The sequence below is a fragment of the Archocentrus centrarchus genome, unplaced genomic scaffold (assembly GCF_007364275.1).
Source record: "Archocentrus centrarchus isolate MPI-CPG fArcCen1 unplaced genomic scaffold, fArcCen1 scaffold_58_ctg1, whole genome shotgun sequence".
NCBI classification, from domain to species: domain Eukaryota; kingdom Metazoa; phylum Chordata; class Actinopteri; order Cichliformes; family Cichlidae; genus Archocentrus; species Archocentrus centrarchus.
The window spans coordinates 685,903-705,141 of NW_022060279.1; the positions used below are offsets into that span (position 1 = coordinate 685,903).

At 45.1% G+C, this 19,239-nt stretch overlaps 2 protein-coding genes across 7 annotated transcripts in view; both read left to right on the plus strand.

Annotated features, from left to right (window-relative positions):
- The window catches only part of LOC115777632 (syntaxin-binding protein 4), a 142,980-nt gene extending 139,334 nt beyond the window's left edge, over positions 1-3,646 (plus strand). For 5 of the 6 annotated variants that reach the window (XM_030725555.1, XM_030725557.1, XM_030725559.1 and 2 more), the window contains 3 exons: positions 732-778; positions 877-1,004; positions 2,629-3,646. In XM_030725555.1, the coding sequence (XP_030581415.1) occupies positions 732-778; positions 877-1,004; positions 2,629-2,684 (231 nt within the window). In that variant the 3' untranslated portion in view covers positions 2,685-3,646. The remainder of the gene's footprint in view (positions 1-731; positions 779-876; positions 1,005-2,628) is intronic. The other variant, XM_030725556.1, reaches the window with a different exon arrangement.
- A 2,032-nt stretch (positions 3,647-5,678) lies between these two features.
- Positions 5,679-19,239, plus strand: part of nbr1b (NBR1 autophagy cargo receptor b) — a 36,178-nt gene continuing 22,617 nt past the window's right edge. Inside the window, exons 1-10 of the mRNA XM_030725521.1 lie at positions 5,679-5,913; positions 12,573-12,635; positions 14,261-14,279; positions 14,369-14,391; positions 15,105-15,293; positions 15,524-15,601; positions 15,681-15,943; positions 16,354-16,479; positions 16,728-16,934; positions 17,435-17,594. Coding sequence (XP_030581381.1) covers positions 5,812-5,913; positions 12,573-12,635; positions 14,261-14,279; positions 14,369-14,391; positions 15,105-15,293; positions 15,524-15,601; positions 15,681-15,943; positions 16,354-16,479; positions 16,728-16,934; positions 17,435-17,594 — 1,230 coding nt within the window. The 5' untranslated portion in view covers positions 5,679-5,811. The remainder of the gene's footprint in view (positions 5,914-12,572; positions 12,636-14,260; positions 14,280-14,368; positions 14,392-15,104; positions 15,294-15,523; positions 15,602-15,680; positions 15,944-16,353; positions 16,480-16,727; positions 16,935-17,434; positions 17,595-19,239) is intronic.

Consider the following 19,239-nt stretch of genomic DNA (forward strand, 5'->3'; position numbering starts at 1 on the left):
AATAGCCAAAACCATTATAATTTGATCAAAGCAATGAGGCGTTGCTTGTAGAGTGTGCAACAGTGCAACAGATTATGTGGAGGCTGAACACAGAGCTCTGAGATTTCAGATCTGCGAAATGTTTCAAAGTGAGTGGAGAAACAAAAAAGCTAATGGAGTCAGTCTGCCCCCCAGTGACAGAAGGATATGCTACAGCTCTCTCCACATTGGTATACCGGCTGCTGTACATGTCTATTCCCCCAACACCTTCTGCAGTCCTCATAGAAATTCGTCATGAGTGGATATGAAGCCTTGTTTTTGGAGCTGACAGAGGAAGAAAACCTGCTCCTCAAAGTGTGATCAAGAGGAATACCAAAGACTCAATACTCTGTTGATACTATACCTGATTCCTGCAATCACTGATTGTGGAAGGTGGAATGAAGCCTGAGCAGTGAGGATGGAAGGTACTGTAGAGACAAGAGATGGTGGTCTGCACAAATCCACATAGAAAACGGTTTGAAAAACAGAATTAGCAGAAGGTGGAACCCGGGGCCAGTAACACATGTACTTTAAACCCTGAACAGTTCATCCACATCAGTCATATTCTCAAATTACTGCCGTTGTTGTCAAAGATGAACTGACCAGGGTGGATCAGCCTTCATTCACAAAGAAACCTGATGTCTGTGCAGGTTCTGTGTTACACTGCTTTGTCTTAGACTCTGGGGTAATTGTCACATTATGTCTCTGTACAGAACGTGCACAAAGTGCTGACCACGCCCAGCCTGTTTGGAGAAGGGGGGTAAGAAACTGTGACCTTCACCTCATGAGTTTCCCGCACCTTTGTACTAGCATTCCTGTTGTAATCATCCTTCGTGTGTGTGTGTGTGTCTATATTAGCAGCAGCAGGTCATCTCCTGCCACAGAAAGCCCCGACACCCCATCGCCAATTCCTGATCCTGCCTTCCAACTGGCTGTGGAGGCCAAAGAGCTGGTGGAGGGAGTTTGTACTCTCACGATCGATAAAGGTACAGAGCTCACTAACAAAAACCAAAACGCCTGAACACCAAACCTGAAGCGTTTTGTAGGATCAGCCCTCTTTTTGTGATGCAAATGTGCAGAGGAGTGATAATAAAGTTGGCCGTTTGTTTTCTGGCCTCATGGTCAGTTCACTTCAGTTAGCTTCATTTCTTGTTGAGGGCAGCTGAGATCATTAACAGAAAAAAGAAAATGTGCTCCTCGTTATCATCCATCATCAGCATCCATCATGATGATGATGATGATGCTCCCTTTAGGGATCACCTACCTCCCTATCACCCTCTTAGCCGCTGTTGTCAGCTCCTGTCTTTGGCCAACAGTAGCATGTTTCCAGTGACACCCTGCTGGTCAGCAGCAGCCGGGCCTCCGTACACGACAGGTCCCCACAGTGATGACAGGCCACACTAGAAAAGAAGCAATCATGTTCATTCAAATAAGGACGTTTTTGTGGATTTATTTTACTAATCATGGGCTTTGATAATGTCCAGGAATCCTTCCTCCTTTGGTCCTGAAAATAAACTTTAAGTACCAGCATACTTCCAAGAAGCACTTTGGTTCTAACTACAGGGAAAATAAAGAAAGCCCACTTATTCTATTTGAGACTTTAAAGAAACAATCGAGAGTTTTATGCATGATGGAATTGAAAAGTAGCTGATGAAGAGAATATTCTTCAGAATTCATTCATACCAACTCATAGAACAAGTGAAACATTTAGCATCTTTCTTTTTTAGCCAGTTTTCAAAAAGGTCATTGATGCTTTGAGTGTTCAGGGTGACAGGAGAGCAGCCAGAGTGAAAGAGAAGGTTTACAGGATGGTACTGAGACCTGCTGATGGATGGTTTGGAGACGCTGGCTCTGACAAAAAGACAGGAGGCCGAGCTGGAGATGTTCAGATCTTCACTGGGAGGGAGCAGGATGGACAGGATTAGAAATGAGTCCATCAGAGGCACAGCTGAGGCTAGGATGGTTTGGACATGTGCAGAGGAGGGAGGTGGACATACTGGACAAAGGATGTTGAATATGGAGCTGCCGAGCAGGAGGAAAAGAGGAAGACCTCAGAGAAGGTTCATGGATGTAATGCAGGAGAACATGCAGAGGGGTGGTGTGACAGAGGAGGATGCTGGGATAGGGTGAGATGGAGGCAGATGATCCACTGTGGCGCCCCCTAAAGGGAGCAGCTGAAAAAGGTTTAATGCTTTTCACATTTGTTGGCTGGAAAACTGAATTCTCACTGGTCTTCCACACATCTGCAACTCATCCCAAATACTGACAAACACAAAGAGTCTGAGATGCACTGGCTTAGTAAAGCTTATAGAATTTAAGGCCTGCTTATGTCTGTGTTTTTGACCACAAATATATGTTTGATACCAGCCTGCTAGGTGTCTCAGATCTGATCATGTAGTGGTGACCGTACTTCTCACAGTTCAGCTAAAGACCGGCTCTTTTCCCCCCACTAATAAATGTTCTTTTTACTTTGTAAATTCTCATTCAAATCTGTTTCCATTTCTTCATCTTTGAAATGATTGAAAGGTTTGTCCTTCACCACTTGCAGTAAGCACATAACCATTACTGCTACAGACTCAAGTTTGTGTTTCCTGTCCATCCGTTCTACAGAGTCTGTGAGCACAGACGCAGCATCAGCCCCAGACGTCAGTCCTCATCATGTGTGAGCAACAGCGAGTCAGAGAGGACTGAGTTAGGACGTGGGCCGGGCAGAAGAGGCTGAACGAGCAGCTGAACCTGCGATGCACTTCACCACAGTCAACAGCAAAACAGCACTATTCAAAACGGCTTCAGAAAAGAACGACACGGCTTCATCAAACCCTCACAGGGACCACGTTTTAATGCCAAAGCTTGTTCATGCACATCGAATTAGTGTGTTCCCCTGAAATACTCCACTGTCTCCCAGCAGGGTGCAGCAGTGGGTATGCTACAGCCACAACCTAAGGACTCGCATCCTTTCAACAACAAATCACATGTACAGACGTCTCTATGAGAAGTGCTCTGCCAAATGTCTGCTGGAATCCTCTTACAGCAGGTGGTACAGGAGGAGCTGCATGACCAAGTCCTCCACACACCCCCACGCTGTTGCTGCTGTAAACCTTGTTAATACTCGTCCCTGACCTCTTTTCTAACCCAACACAAACGTGCTCATCTTCACTCCATGGACTGTGTGGAAGGAGGACTGATGTGTACAAAGAGTGTTCCCCTGTGTCATCACCTCCATGACAAACTTGCTTGTTTGCTCTACCACAAAGGTTAGGAACTAGTGAAAGTAGAAACCTGTGTCCCTTCTCTGTCATGCTAACTGTCCTTGTGCCCTTACTCATTCATGAAAGACAAGAAATGAAGGTTTGAAGGTGCAGTGGGATCAACTTCATATCACTGCATGATTCATGTTCATGTATCTCCTGCATTCAGGAGAAGCGTTCCTGTCACCATCGCTCCGGCTGTGTAAACCTGTGTTTGGTAGTCAGTCTAGGCAGACCTCAGTCTTAGGCTACATGTTGAACATTGATTTTATTTATACAGCAAATTCTGACACGTCCTGTACTTCAACCAGATTGCATCTTTGGTGTGGCCTCATTCTTTCTGTTACTGTTTTATATTAAATGAATAACTGATGACTGAACCTGGCGAGAAGTTTGTTTCATTTTTACATATTTAGATGTTTTGGGTTTTTTTTTTTTTTATACGGGCGATTTTCTAACAGAAGCACCTCAAAGAGTGAGAAACGAGCTGCTCTCAGTACACTGCATGAGGCGATCAGCTGATCTTAGAAACTGGATACTGACTTAATGACATGATATTCCAGAGTCATGTATGGATTGTAAATGGAGTGCCTGTCTACCAGGAAGATCAGTGAGTCGATCCCGGGCCCCTCCAGCCTGCATGTCAAAGTATCCTTGAACACGATGCCCCCGACACATCCGTGTGCGTGAATACTGGGTTAAAAGCCCTTGTAACAATGTTTGTGTGGATGAAGCTTAGAGTACAAGTGCTTTGAGTGCTCACACTGAGTGGGATTGCACACTCAACACCATATAAGTTCCAGTGCATTTAAAAGCCAAACATTCAGGAAGGCACAGTGGGGCAGTTGTTTAAATGCTGCAACTACCCCACGAGCTATTTTCTAGCAGCAAAAGGTTTTAATGGAGAAATGAAATTCAACTGAGCTTCAATCTTTAGAAAACAGAAACATGCACTCACATCCACGAGGATCCAGGCAGTGGTTCAGCTGTTCTAGTGTTTATCTCTGTACACCAATAAAAATAGATGTGATTGAAATGCAACCTTTCAGCTTTAATTCAGGGGATTTAACGAAAGTGTGTCATTAAGTCTTCACCACTTACACAGTCCTCCATTTTCAGAGGCTCAACAGTAACTGGACGACTGATGAGCCGGTGAGAGGCTGTGTTTCACAGAATGATGCTGAAATAAACAATCACTGCATTGACTGCTTCAGCAGGAGTAAAATGTTAAAAAGTCAGAGTGTTGATGAAGCATATGAGAGCGTATGTTTCCAGTACTTTTAACCTTACCTGAGAGCTTCTGTTGTGCATCACGTGCAGTCCCGTCGCCAGATCTCACTCTTAAGGGGGGGCTTATGAAATCCAACAGGGGGGGCACCACTATTATTAGCTTGATTAGTGATCTGGCTTGGGTGGGCGGGCCAGGGCGGGCCCAAGCGTATCAGTGGGCGGGCACGGCCCCCCAGGGCCCGCCCATAGCGACGGGTCTGATCACGTGTCTTGTATTATCTGATTGTAAAAAGAATGCAGTCAGTATGTGGCCGTCGAACTCTGTCCAAAGCTCTAATTTTTGATTTTGTGATCAGTTATCAACTAAAATTTTTGTTAGTCTCTTGTCTCATTGGTTAGATTCTGTTCACCTGTGTCTTGTTTTCCCAGCTGTGTCCTCATGTATGTATTGAAGCCCAGTTTTCTGCGGTCGTCCCTCGTGCACTCTTGTTTGGTTTTTGCATTTCTGGCTGCAGTCCTGCCTTGTTTTTGGAGACTTCAGCATTAAAGTTTGTTTTTGTTTTTTAAGTCTAAGTTCCATTTCCTGAGTGCTGCATTTGGGTTCACACTCTGCCTGCTGTGCAGCTAGTGATGGGCAGATGAAGCCTCATGAAGCTTTCAAAAAGCTTCACCTTAAAGACTTGTGAATATTATCGTAGTAACACATTTGATTTATAGGCATATTGTGCTGTATATATATTAAGTGTGTTGAGATCAGCTCACAGTGCTGCCATTGAGGGGAAATGCTTCTCTTTTAGCAGCTGCACGGAGACCTGCTGTCAACCAATTTTCAGATGCTTCAGGTTTAAAACTAAATGTATCCAAATGTGAAATTCTGTCTCTACATAACTGCAACGATGATGTGATTTGTAATATTCAGTTAAGTACTTAGGTATAATCATATCTACAAATCTTATTGCCAGGCAGCATTTAAACTTTTCAAACAGAATAACTAAAACAGAGAGACGAGGACAAAGCACAAACTGGGAGAGCAGCATCAATGTGGGCAAAAAGCGGTCGTGATGAACCAGAGGGGGGCAGCACTGCAACTTAAAGGGATACGAAACTGTGACACTGAGGAAGAAGCTGTTCCGGACACGTGGTGCGGGGTGGGCGTGGCCGTGGCGCTGATGTAAACACAAATACGCCTCATACCAGACGGATAAGTCGCGGTGGACGGAATTGGTGAGGTTAACCCAGAAAGAGTCGTTAGTGGTGCGGAAAACGCTCCGTGTACGTCGTGTTTAATATGCGCTAAAGCACCGAGCAGGACGCAATGGATTTCTACATCAACCTGAAGGTGAATTTCAGAGGAAATTCCAAGAATTTCCTGCTGTCGGGATCCGAGACCAAGAGCTGGGAGTCGATGGAGGCCATGGTAAGCAGAGACGAGCACCGGGCCTGCTCGCAAACACGACGACACACACCTGGCCCGCGCACACACCTGCTCACGGTCGACACAGATGGGGTTCAGGGTTCATGGGAACGGGCTGCCGGCTCCACATGTGCCGTCAGGGAGACCGAGGGAAACGTTTTGCACCCTCGTCTGAGAGGTGCCGTGAGGCGGCAGAGAGGACGGGGAGCTCACGCTGTGCTCCGTACAGGAGATTATTCCGGCTTGAGCCGTCATGGAAACACAGCCTAGCTGCTGTGAAGGGTATGAGCTGAGGCTGGAGCGCAGGCACTGCCCGGACTCCAGCACAGACCTGTGTCGGACTGGAGAGTTTATGACAGGCGTCATTATTATAACAGGTTCAGGGCCGTGATCACTGCTGATGCAGTTATTAATGATCAGCTCGGCCCGCAGGCTGAAGCGCACCATTTTCTGTTCTTACTAGTGAAACATGCGGAATATCTGATTGTTTGTTGACCAAAACCAAAACATTTGATGACCTTTAAACCTCTTCCTGGCATGAATGGGCGTTTGGGACGTGACTCCTCCCCCCTGCAGTAAAGGCAGTGAGTCTCACATGAAATCAGTAGATTCTCTTTTCTGGCTCTTTCTTTGAATCTCAGTGGGTTCGTCCTGTGGCACGCTCCAATGCAAAACGACCACAAAGATTTAAAGACTTTAAAATGCAAAAATCACACCAACAGCAAGATCTACAGATCCGCGATCAATGCTGTGAAATGACCACAAAGTCGGGATGCAGCCATCCAACTTTCTGTGTATTTGCTGACCTCAGAGGGACGGCTGTACTCTCACTGAGCAGAGAGGCTGTGCCACAGCTTCATACTGTTTTCCCTACTTTGGAAAATACAATAGAAGAAATCAATACGTGCAAGAATGGACTTTTAGTGATATATATATATATATATATATATATATAATATAAATTAGTCAAACAGTAACGATAAATATGATGGAAACGTGTTTATATTATTCAGCAGGCAGCATGGTGGGAGCACTGTCACCTGGTTTGTGTGGAGTACAGCACAGGGGTGTTGTTTGGTGATTTTAAAAGTCCAGTATTAAATATTATTGTTTTTCTTTTTTCTGTCAAACACATGGATCATAGGCAGAGGTCCCTAACCTTTGTTACAGGTCGTTTACTCATTTCCACTCTGCTCGGATCAGCTGGTTGTGTTGCCAGCAGGGAAGTTATGGAGTGCCCTTTGGTGGGCAAACTGCAGCATCAACACTCACACACAGCTGAAGGGTGTCCTCTCTCTTCTTTACTTTCATTTCATTTGTTGGCTGTTACAAACGCTGATACCAGCAGATAGCAAATATCGGCTGATAATATCAGCCTGCTGACGAGTTAGTCGGGCTCCTGTGTGCAGTGTGTGCCTCTGTGGATTTCCTTTGGGTACTCTGGCTTCCTCCCGCGGTCCAAAGACATGTTTATTAGGTTAGTGGGTGAATCTAAATTGAATGTGTGCTAGAATTTCCCAAATATGGGATAAAGGATTTCTTCTTCTTCTGCTTCCTATTATTAGACAGTCGTTAAAGTGTGTAGAATAAAGTGCTGTATGACTGTAGTGAACAGTACAACTAGAAAAGTGCTGTATAAATGTATGGATCCCACCTATCCTGGGTTTGGATCCTCCAGCTGGCTGGGTTCTCCTTGGGCCTCTGTGGGTTCTCTCTGGGTCCCAGATCAAATGTGGGTGGGTGTGAGTGGTTGTGTGTCTCTGTGTTAGCCCTGCAACGGATTGGCGACCTGTCCAGGGTGTACCCCACCTTTCAGCACCCTGGTACCAAGGGAATCAAAGTAGGAGGGACAGGAAACAAAGCTGGAACAAAGCAGGCAACATCCAGCATTCAGCACCATTACTGATGGGGAGCTCTAGACAGTGCGTCTGCCTCCACATTATCAGGAACCTTGATATAGCGTATATCCAACCAGTAGGACTGTAATAATAGTGACCATCTCACAGTCTGTGGTTTGGACATGTCAGAGGGTTGTGATCTGTGCAGACCACCACAGGGCCAACACCAAAGCTCACATAAACATCAAAATACCTGAGGGCCCATATCAATGCTAGTGCTTCTTTTCAGTGGTTAAATAATTCAGCTGGTAAGAGTTACATTTTTTTGGTAAAGTTTGGGGCTGCCTATACTGGAGCACTGCACAACAACGTCTTTACATTTTCAAACGCTTGTTGACAAGCAGGAGGCCAAACAAAGGTGACGTTTCCTTTCAGAGAGGTTCCTGCAGATACTCCTGCAGTATCCTACTAACTAGGGTTTAATCCCGGGATCCGGGATTCCCGGGAAATGCGATCAGAACCATTTCCCGTTTCCCGGGAAACGTTAGACGGGAAAACGGGAAAAAAGTCGCGCGCGTCGATTTGACTTTCAGAAAGAAAAGAAAGCTTCAGAATGTTAAATTTAAGGAAATATTGAGAGAAGGGTTCGTTTAATGCGAAAAGCATTACTCTTCATTTCAGGCACGTTCAGCCTCCGTTTAAGGCTTCAGCTTCATCTCAAGCGTTTTAATAGAGGTATTACACAGTTGTACTTTTTTCCTCTTTAATTTGTTGAAATCGTAGGCAATGTGTTTACCCTAAGGTATTTTGTATTATATAATTCTATATTATTATATATTGTTATATTGCATTATATAGCCTATAAAATATGCCTGCCCTGAACAATAAAGAAATATCTGTTTAACTTCGAGTGTTTCTTTTCCTCGTTTGCAGCCGCTTACTAACAATCATGAATTAGGATACGGGCCTAATGTGTGAAGAAATTATCATGAAATAGATTGCTTTAACATATTTCGCTTTTAAAATGGAGTTGAGTAAAATGTATATTTTTTAGGCTATAAGGATTGGCCAGTTTTTCAATAGACGATTCACAGCGAACCTACTTTAACCCTCAGACACGGTGTTATAAATTTGCTGTTGCCAGAATGGCAATGACCAAGTCGTGGTGCATTACTCAAGGCCCTGTGTTATGTCATATTATAGTGAAGTACGGTAGTTAACTTTTCAATGACTATTACAGCGTTCCACTGGTGGAGATATAGTGCAACAGATGTCGCCACGACAGCGTGGCTGAGCCTTTATCAATGCTGTGGAGATGAACCGTATTGTTTTGCACCAGCAGTTGTAAAATAGCTTGGTATAATTCCATGTACAATGGAGGAATATTTGAATTATATTTGTTAAGGGAGTGTTGAGGAACGATACAACACCGCATAGCTCGAGCACTCCAATGTCCAGATGTAGGTTTTATTGCGTTAATCAAGCCGACGTTGCCCCCTACTGGGCATAACAGGACATAGCTGGAAAGCTACCTCTACAATATCACAATAGGTTAAGGCCGACACAGGCTACAGAAGGCCTAATTAAAATAAATAAATAAATAAACTTTTTCCCGGGATTCCCGGGAAATGGCTCGTCATTTCCCGGGATTTGATTCATGTCATTTTCGGGAAAAATATTAAACCCTACTACTAACACCTCAGCTCATTATTTATGGTAGGTGTAGGATCTGTATGACAAATTTACTGACGTACTTGACATGGCCTACCTTGTCAATACAATCTTACATACGTGTCCTGGGTACAATGTAAAACGACATCCGATGTTAGGCCTCAGACAGGGATATCTGAGGCTGTGGGGAAGACAGTTTTCCACTAATGTGGACAATAAAGTTATTCTTGATTCTTGAATGCACTCCCTATTGAACAAATTGGAGTCTATGAGATAAATATGATTCAAACCACTGCAGTGCAGTACCTTTAATACCTATAGCAAGCTCTAATCTCTGTAATAAAATGTTATGGTCAACAGTATCAAAGCTGCACTGAGGTCCAACAGGACAAGAACAGAGATGAGTCCACTGTCAGAGGCTGTAAGAAGATCATTTGTAACCTTCACTAATGCTGTTTCTGTACTGTGATGAATTCTGAAACCTGACTGAAACTCTTCAAATAAACCGTTCCTCTGCAGATGATCAGTTAGCTGTTTTACAACTACTCTTTCAAGAGTCTTTGAGAGAAAAGGAAGGTTGGAGATTGGCCTATAATTAGCTAAGACAGCTGGGTCAGTGATGGCTTTTTAAGTAGAGGTTTAATTACAGCCACCTTGAAGGTCTGTGGTACATAGCCAACTAATAAAGACTGATTGATCATTTTTAAGATTGAAGCATCAATAATTGGAAAGACTTCTTTGAGCAGTCTAGTAGACACGTTGATGGTTTGGAGACTGGTTAAAATTTTATTAATGAAGAAATTCATGAAGACATTACTAGTTAAAGTTGAAGGAATACTCGGCTCCACAGAGGCCTTTAGAGGTCATCTGTCTGATGGTGAACACACAGGGACGACCTCTATACTCTCTTATGCCTGTTTTCCACTAGTACCTACTCGACTCAACTCTACTTGGTTTTTAGGGGTTTCCTAGGTGGTAGTACCTGGAACAAGGTACTTTGTTTTTTGTTTTTTTGGTACCCATTCAGCCGGGGTTCAGAGTGAACTGAGTTGAGGCAAATATGTGATGTCAACAGACTGCATGCCACTGATTGGCCAGGGAGTGAGGTCACTAGGTGAGTCATGAGAGCGACTCCTACAATGTTTGAAACCCGGCAGTGAGGGTAGTGGCTACACACTAACCAACACAGGCGTTTTTGTGCTCGGTGGCCAGATGAAGTGACCGTTTGTGTCACATACAGATGAATTCACAGGACTTTTGAGCTGCATTGCTATAATGACCCCACCCACAGTGGTACTCAGTAGTAATGGGAAAACAACCAAAACAGTAGAGTCGAGCAGGTTCTATTGGAAACGAGGCTTTAGGCCCCTGGTAACTGAAGCACTCATCTCACACACACACACACACACACACACACACACACACACACACACACACACACACACACACACACACACACACACACACACACACACACACACACACACACACACACACACAGTTTGAGGTAGTGATAATTAATTCAGCTTCAATTCAACAACAGCAGTGCAGTAACTGTTTAGCAGTCACAGCCACCATTTTCAAAGGTTCAACGTGAATTGGACAGTTGAAGGCTTTTTTTATGGCCCCATGAGGCCTGTTCTCTCATTACACCATGACATATTAAATAGATGAAATAGTTCATTCAAAGCATTGAACTTGCATTTAGTAGCTTTTCACTGTAATTCTCAATATAAGGTTAATGGGAAGTTGGTGCAAATGAAGGAGTCCGTCATTAGGCTGAAAAACTCAAACCTAACGAGACAGCAAAAGTTGGTAGGAAATGGTAGCAACCCCACATAAGTGCTTTGCTGGGATAAACTACTACGAGGTCTTTAAGATATGATGGGGCCTGATTATCCAGGACTTGCTAAGAATGATTTTAAATTCAGTTCATCAATCTTTCCATCATTCCTTCCTCTCTAAGCTGTTTCATCTCTGTATTTCCTACATCAAATATCTTTATTGATATTGAATGGTATCAGCTTCATGTATAAAATGTCAGCAGTTCTGTGCAGCACCTGCTGAGCAATTATTTACTGTAAAAATATTTGTAAATAACTGCTAAGCGATCAATTTTTCTTCCATTTATCCATGGTCGGGGTGCGGGGGAACCAGAAGCCCAGACCTCCCTCTCCCCAGCCCTCTCCTCCAGCTCATCGGGGGGGGGGGGCTCAGAGCTCTCCTCTGAGCTCCTCCCGAATGGCTGCACTCCTCACCTTATGAAAGGGGGAGGCCAACCACCGTTCAGGGGAAACTCATTTCTGCCTCTTGACTCTGCGATCTTTCTACTAGTCTCTACCCAAAGCTTATGACCACAGGGTGACGGTAGGGATGTAGATTGACCGGTAAATCAACAGCTTCACCCACATCTGAGTTTTTGCTCCGGCCACTGCCCGAGCTGCGTTCTGCTTGGCCTGCCGGTACTCGTCAGCTGCCTCTGGAGTCCCACAGTCTAATTAAGCCCAACAGGTCTCCTTCAACTTAATGGCTTCTTTCACTTCGGTGACCACCATCTGGTTTGGGGCTTACCACCACAACAGGCACCAACCACCTTGTAGCTGCAGCTCTGAGCAGCAGCCTCAACAATGGAGGTGTTAAACACGGTCCATTCAGACTCCGTGTCCTCAGCCTCAGCTGTCGAAGTTCTGCCGGAGGTGGGAGTTGATGATCTCGCAGACTGGGGCTGCGAGATCATCAAGCACACCCTCACTGTACATTTAGGTGCTCCAGGTCTGTCCAGCATCCTCCCCCACCACCTGATCTAACTCACCACCAGGTGGTGATCCGTTGACAGCTCAGCTCTTCTCTTCATCCAAGTGTCCAGAGCATACGGCCGCAGATCTGATGATACAATTACAAAACTGATCATCGACCTGTGACCTAGGGTGTCCTGGTGCCACATGCAGTTATGGACATCCTTATGTTTGAACGTGGGGTTCGTTATGGACAAACTGTGGTTTGCACAGAAGTCCAATAACAAAACATCACTAAGGTTCAGAACAGGCAGGCCGTTCCTAACCCTCAACCAGGCGACTCGTGTTCTTTGGAACAATCTTGTCTGAATTTAGGTGTGATGTTCACCTCATCTGTATATGTGTGTGTTCTTTGCAGGTAAAGCGTTCCTTTGGCCTGTGCAGCCTTCAGCTGACCTATTTTGACGAGGAGAATGAGGAGGTGAGTGACACTGCTCTTGCTCTGAGGACTGTAATAAAAAGCCATATTAGTGAGGTAGTAAGGTATGCAAAACCTAAAGCCAGAATTGTCAATGTAGTAAGAGCCCTGTAAGTTGACCATGGTAAGTTGTGCAGCATGTCTAACCTTTTCCACAGAAGGTTAAGCTCACGGTTTCTAATTTAAATCTACTAAAAAGGCCTTGCAAGACTTACCTGAAACAAAAGATGTCATCTGCAAGACAATGCTACACTGAATACTGCAGGTATTCCAAGAGCATGGCTTTGCGGTACAAGTATACTGGTACTGGTTCACCAGCTGGTCTCATCAGTTCCCAGATGTTTGTTAAAAGCAGAGGGATGCTACACAGTCGGGAACGTGGCCCTGTCCCACCTTGTTTTTAGATTTATTACTGCCATCAAATTCAAAATGAGCGCATATTGTTTCTTAAAATGGTGCATCTCAGTTTAAACACTCTATATACTTTCTATATTTTTTATTGTGAAATGAAAATATAAACTTAGCACAAAAAGTAAAGAAATTTGTGTTTGGTCAATTATTTCTTTGTTGTAACGATGTTTCTCGGCAATGAATCTTAGACCGTCAGAAAGCCTGTTCATTTCCCCTCGAATGGAGATGCATTTGTAAGGAAAATTTGTGGGTTGAACAGCAGCGTTAAGTACGTGGATTGCACCCCTGGGAAACTTGTCAAAGCTTTCTGGCAAAAAGCTTATTCTCTTATTGACTCTTTAGTTTCTGCTACCCAAGGTGCAGAGGATCACGTGCCTGATTGGTGTCTAGCACACCAGGCATGACCCCAGGTATAAGCTGTGCAGGGGTGCCCCTGAGAGAAGCCAGCACAAAATAGCAGGGCACACATGGAACGCCATAACCAAGTGACCTGGAAGACCCTAGGTCAAAATGGGATACATCCCCACGGGTGGTTGAGCTAAGATCCCGTGGGACTTCCAGATACAGATGGACAAACTGGTGATGGCTAACCAACCGGACATTATACTGGTGGACAAGCAGAGGAGGAAGGCCGTAGTGATAGACGTCGCAATAGCAACATCCAGAAGAAGGAACACGAGAACCTCAATAAATACCAAGGGCTCAGAGAGGAGCTGGAGAGGATGTGGAAGGTGAAGGTAACAGTGGTCCCCGTGGTAATCAGAGCACTCTGGGCAGTGACCCCCAACCTGGGAGAGTGGATCCAGCAGATTCCTGGAACGACATCTGAGATCTCTGTCCAGAAGAGCGCAGTCCTGGGAACAGCTAAGATGCTGCGCAGGACCCTCATGATCCCAGGCCTCTGGTAGAGGACCCCAGATTGGAGGGCAAAGACCGCCCGCAGGCCGGGTGTGGAACTGTTTTAAATATATAGCACCAATTGGCAACTGTTGTTATGAATTGGTGCTATATAAATAAAATTTAATTGAATCCCTTTGAGACTGACCAGATCACATCACTATACATCATCATGGTTATTTCCTCTGACTTAAACTGTTTTCACACTCTGAGCATGATTCCCTGATAAATAAACAGACCATGTGTAAAATTGTTGTAGTGATACTTTAATTCCTGAGCATGTGATACTTGCCTAACACATATTTATTTTATTCCTCCAGGTATCCATTAACAGCCAAGGTAAGGAAATCTAAGCAGTCATGTGAATAAAATCCAGATAAAAAAATGAATTGCATGTTAATATCTGGTAATTTCTGCTTTTGTTCCAGTTGAGTATGAGGAGGCTCTGAAGGTAGGTTCATTTAAATTGATTTTAAAGTGAAGACGTCCCATAGAAAGTTTGTGTGGACTGGAATATTTGTGTGCTGGGTGTGGGGAAGGTGGAGCATCACCATATATACTGTGTTTACTCCCTGTATAAACAGCACTTGTTATAATACTTTTGGTTATTCTGCAATGTTAGCTAAGCTGCATAGAACTGCCAGTTAACAATATAAGATTAAACCTCACATATGCCTCCATATCAGCACAAATCCCTTATTTGTATATAACTGAGCCCATGTGCACACGATCGGAGCACTGCACCATCACATTCTTGTCCTTTTGTGCAACGAATTCAAACCATTGTGCAGCAGTTTGGTTTTTTTAGCACCCTGAAACAGTTTTTCAACTTTTAGCTGTTTACTAAAAGATATTCAGGTTACAGTTCAATCAATCAATATAGGCTTAAAGGAATAGATTTGCAGCTTTAATTGAAAAGTTGTACAAGTTGTACTGGGCTTTGCACACAGGTCCAATAGCAGAACATCACTGGGCTTCAGATCACACAGGCCGTTCCTCCCAATCACACCCTTCCAGGGCTTGCTGTCATTGCCCACATAAGACAATGGAGTCCCTAGATGGGTCACTCTCCAGCACCCCGCCTTGCATTTGTAAAGCATTTGTGTTCTCAGTGAAAAATGCAGCTTTGTGGAGACACTGACAGGCTTTTCACTCGTTTTCCAGAGTGCAGCGAGGCAGGGGAACCGACTGCACATGAACGTGTACGAGACTCGAGGACAGCTGGCAAAGGTCGCTACCACCAAGGCCAGCGGAACAGAGCCCAAGAGGGGTTTCAGACCCCCGCAGCACTGCCCCTCCCTTGCTCAGGTGGTCAGCCGCAAGGTCCAGGCTGCAGTGCCGGAACAGGGCATGGTAAGACTGCAGCACACGGGGTTTCACAGCAGGCGCATTTCTTAGTTTTTCTGCCCATTCATCCACTGCTGCCCACCAACCTTTGATGTTTGGATGTGAGCTCATGATTTCACTGCTGCTTCTAGGTTTGTATGTTTGTGTCTGGATGATAGTGTCAGTAAGGTAGCATGTAATATGTTAATAAAACCTGTTTATCCGTTTTGATTGACACTATTTTTTTAATTCCTCAGGTGATCATGAAAGAAGTAAAAGGGACCAAAGAGGAAGATAAGACTCCCCCAGCCTGGTTCACCTCCTACATGGAGAAAGTAAGAAGAACCCAGTGGAGTTTCATAGCAGTAATTAAGCTAAACGACCGATGACCAAAGCCTTCACTGTCTCATTCAGTTTAAGGACCAGGTAGTTCGTGAGGCAGTGGAGAAGATCTGCCGGGAGTTTTCGGGACAGTGCTGCATCCACAAACCCCTGGGGGGAGGAGGAGGAGGAGGAGCAGGGGGAGCTGGTGGAGGTAGAGCAGAAGCAGTGGGAGGAGCAGAGATCCAGCAGGTTCCTGAGGTGTCTTCCTCCACTCTGCCTGGAGCACCATCCTCCTCAACTCCTCCGTGCTCCTCCTGTAGGGGGCAGACCACTGGAGGAGGCTACCAGTGCAGGTATGTGTTGTTGCTAATGCTGAGTCACTCTGGATGAGTAAATGTAAATTATTAATAAATTCTAGAGTTAGAAGTTCTTACATGACAAACACGTTACACAAAAGCACAGCATCAGTTTAACAAGGTGAGTGCACCTGCGTCTGCTGCAGCCATACGGATGTACTGTAATCTAATCTAATAAAACTAACCACATGAACACAAATGTCTTACTTGTGGCCTGGATTGTGTGCAGTGGTTAGCTGAATCTGCCCCCTCTGTAGATCCTCAGTGAGTGCTCTTAGTCGTGGTGTCAGTTTTTAGGTGGATTCTGACTTTTTCGCCTCGTTTTCGCTTCCGTTTTCGACTTCTCGCTGCTTCCCGCCTGCTTGCTGATGTTTTCTCCTGTCCCTCTTGGCTGTGTCGCTCAACAGTGTGTGTACCTCTTGTACTCTGTGCGAGCCCTGCAGCTTCTCTCACGATCCCAGTCACAACCTCGTGAGAGCCAGGACTCCTCTGTCCATCCCAGAGCACGGATCACCTGCTCCAGACCACAGCAGGTATGACACAGCTATGTACTGTTACACTGTCGACAGACTAAACACAGTTCGAAATATTTGATCATAGTCACCAAAACGAAGAGACTACTTGTTGATATCAATAAATTAGCTTTGAATTATTACTTAGCTCTACACACTAAATGTATAACACTGAAATAAGTGGTATTAGTGTTAGTTGCTGCAGGGTTGTCTGAACGAATTATACAATAATTCTGCCATGTCTCTCATGTTACATCGTTGTTGTACAGGTTCTACAGGCGAGGCGATCGCAGTTTCCGGAAGGCGGAGAAGCAGCGTCTGAAAGCGGAAAAGCGCCTGCTGAAGGCTGAGGTGAAAGAGATCCGGAAACAGCTGAGGATGGAGAGGCGGGGCATACAGTGGAGCTCCTCCCACCGAGATGGAAGCTCCTCCCCTGTCCTTCTGCAGCCTAGAGCCACACAGCACAACAGCCCAGAGTAAGTTACCAACAAAAGTTAGAAATCCCATTCTGGCACATTAATATGTCTTAGTCTAAATTTTAATCAGGCACTGGAGAGCAGCACATGTCTCCTAATGTGCTGCTGTCCAGTCACTGTCAAACACTGCAGAGTAGCTCAAGAATACAAAAATAATTACTATTTCTTTCCTTATCCTAACATCAACACCTGCTGAGTCACAGCTGTCGTCAGCTCGACATACAGAAGCAGTGTTTGCAGCATTCGACCAATCACAAACATGGACTGGTCTCTTGTAAAATTAGAACAGCCAAAGCAGAGGTGTGTGATATTAAATAGACTGTGGATTTCTTGTTAATACTCATTAGGAGGTATTTTCAGAGAACTGATGGGTTTTGAACATGTTGATCTCTTATATGGAACTTAGCCTGCTCTGCAGATGGTTACAATATAGCCATGAACTTCTTTAAAGTATGAAGTGACAAAGAATCAGAATAAAAGGATTTTTCCTTCTTGCCTAGGCGTCCAAAGCGCCCCTGTCCCTTGGTGGTTCCTGCCATGACGGCTGCGTTTCTGGACGAAAACCTTCCTGATGGGACGCGACTGCGTCCTGGGACCAAGTTTATCAAGTACTGGAAGATGAGGAACACTGGAACTCTGAGCTGGAGTGCTGATACTAAGGTAAAGACAGTCGGTGGACGTGTGTGGCACAGAGGTGACCTGACAGCGTTAGCTTAAGGGCCAGAGTGACACAAAAATGTTAGGATGATCTTTTGGGAACCGTGTACATCCATACTTCCACACATAGTGCTGATATTCTGCATCTTTAACACATCTTATCCAAACAGCATAGTTGTAGTTTGGATGCTTACATTATTCCCCCAAAAACAAAACCTACCAGGGTCAAAATTATTAGCCCCCTCTGATGTTTTTTTAAGATTAAGATAGTGTTTATTTGTCACATGCACAGTTATACACAGTACAATGCACAGTGAAATGTATTTTGTACCTGCAACCATATATACACACACATATAAATAAGAAGAATAAAAATAAAAAAAAGTAATTTACACTATACACTATACTCTATATACTATACACTATACACACTTTTATAAATTATAATATTTACACTGTGCAATAATGGTCCAGTTAGGGCTCAGAGTTGAGCAGACGGATGGCTTGTGGGTAAAAACTCTTCTTCAGCCTTTCAGTCTTAGCCCTCAGGCAGCGGTAACGCCGGCCTGATGGGAGCAGGGAGAAGAGAGAGTGTCCGGGGTGGCTGGGCTGTTTTAGGATCTTCATGGCCCTCAGCCTGCACTGCTTGGTGTAAATGTCCTGCAGGTTGGGGAGGGTGGTTCTGATGGTCCGTTCAGCTGAACGAACCACCCTTTTTAGGGCCATGAAGTCCTGCTTGGTGCAGTTTCCCATCCAGGTGGTGATGCTCCCACGCATGATGCTCTCAATGGTGCAGGTGTAAAAGTTCCTGAGCACCTTGAGTGGGAGCTTGAAGTCTCTCAGCCGCCTGAGGAGGTAGAGACGCTGTCTGGCCTTCTTCACAGTGATGTTTATGTGATGAGTCCAGGACAGGTCCTGTGAGATGGTCACTCCCAGGTATTTGAAAGTGTCCACTCTTTCCACCTCAGCACCACTGATGACAAGTGGATGGTAGTCCCTCTGCTGCTTCCTGCTGAAGTCCACGATCAGTTCCTTCGTTTTGCTGACGTTGAGCAGGAGGTGGTTCTCCTGGCACCAGTTCTCCAGGCGGGAGACCTCTCTCCTGTAGGCTGTCTCCTCATTGTGAGAGATTAGTCCCACAACAGCAGTGTCGTCAGCAAACTTGATGATGACGTTGGACTCTGACGTGGCCTCGCAGTCATGGGTGTACAGTGAGTACAGCAGAGGGCTGAGCACACAGCCTTGGGGGGATCCAGTGTTGAGGGTGAGGGAGGATGAGGTGAGGTGACCCACTCGTACCACCTGTGGTCTGCTGGTCAGGAAGCTGTGAACCCACCTGCACAGGGATGGGCCCAGGCCCAGGTCCAGCAGCTTAGAGACCAGCCTGGAGGGAACTATGGTGTTGAATGCTGAGCTGTAATCTACAAACAGCACTCTCACATAGTTCCCCTTACCAGTGTCTATGTGTGAAAGGGTCTTGTGGAGGAGGAAGGATATGGCGTCATCTGTGGATCTGTCTGGCCGGTATGCAAACTGTAGTGGGTCGAGGGTGGTGGGCAGTGAGGAGGTGATGAATGTCTTGATGAGTCTCTCAAAACACTTCATCACCACAGAGGTGAGCGCTATGGGCCTGAAGTCATTGGGGCTG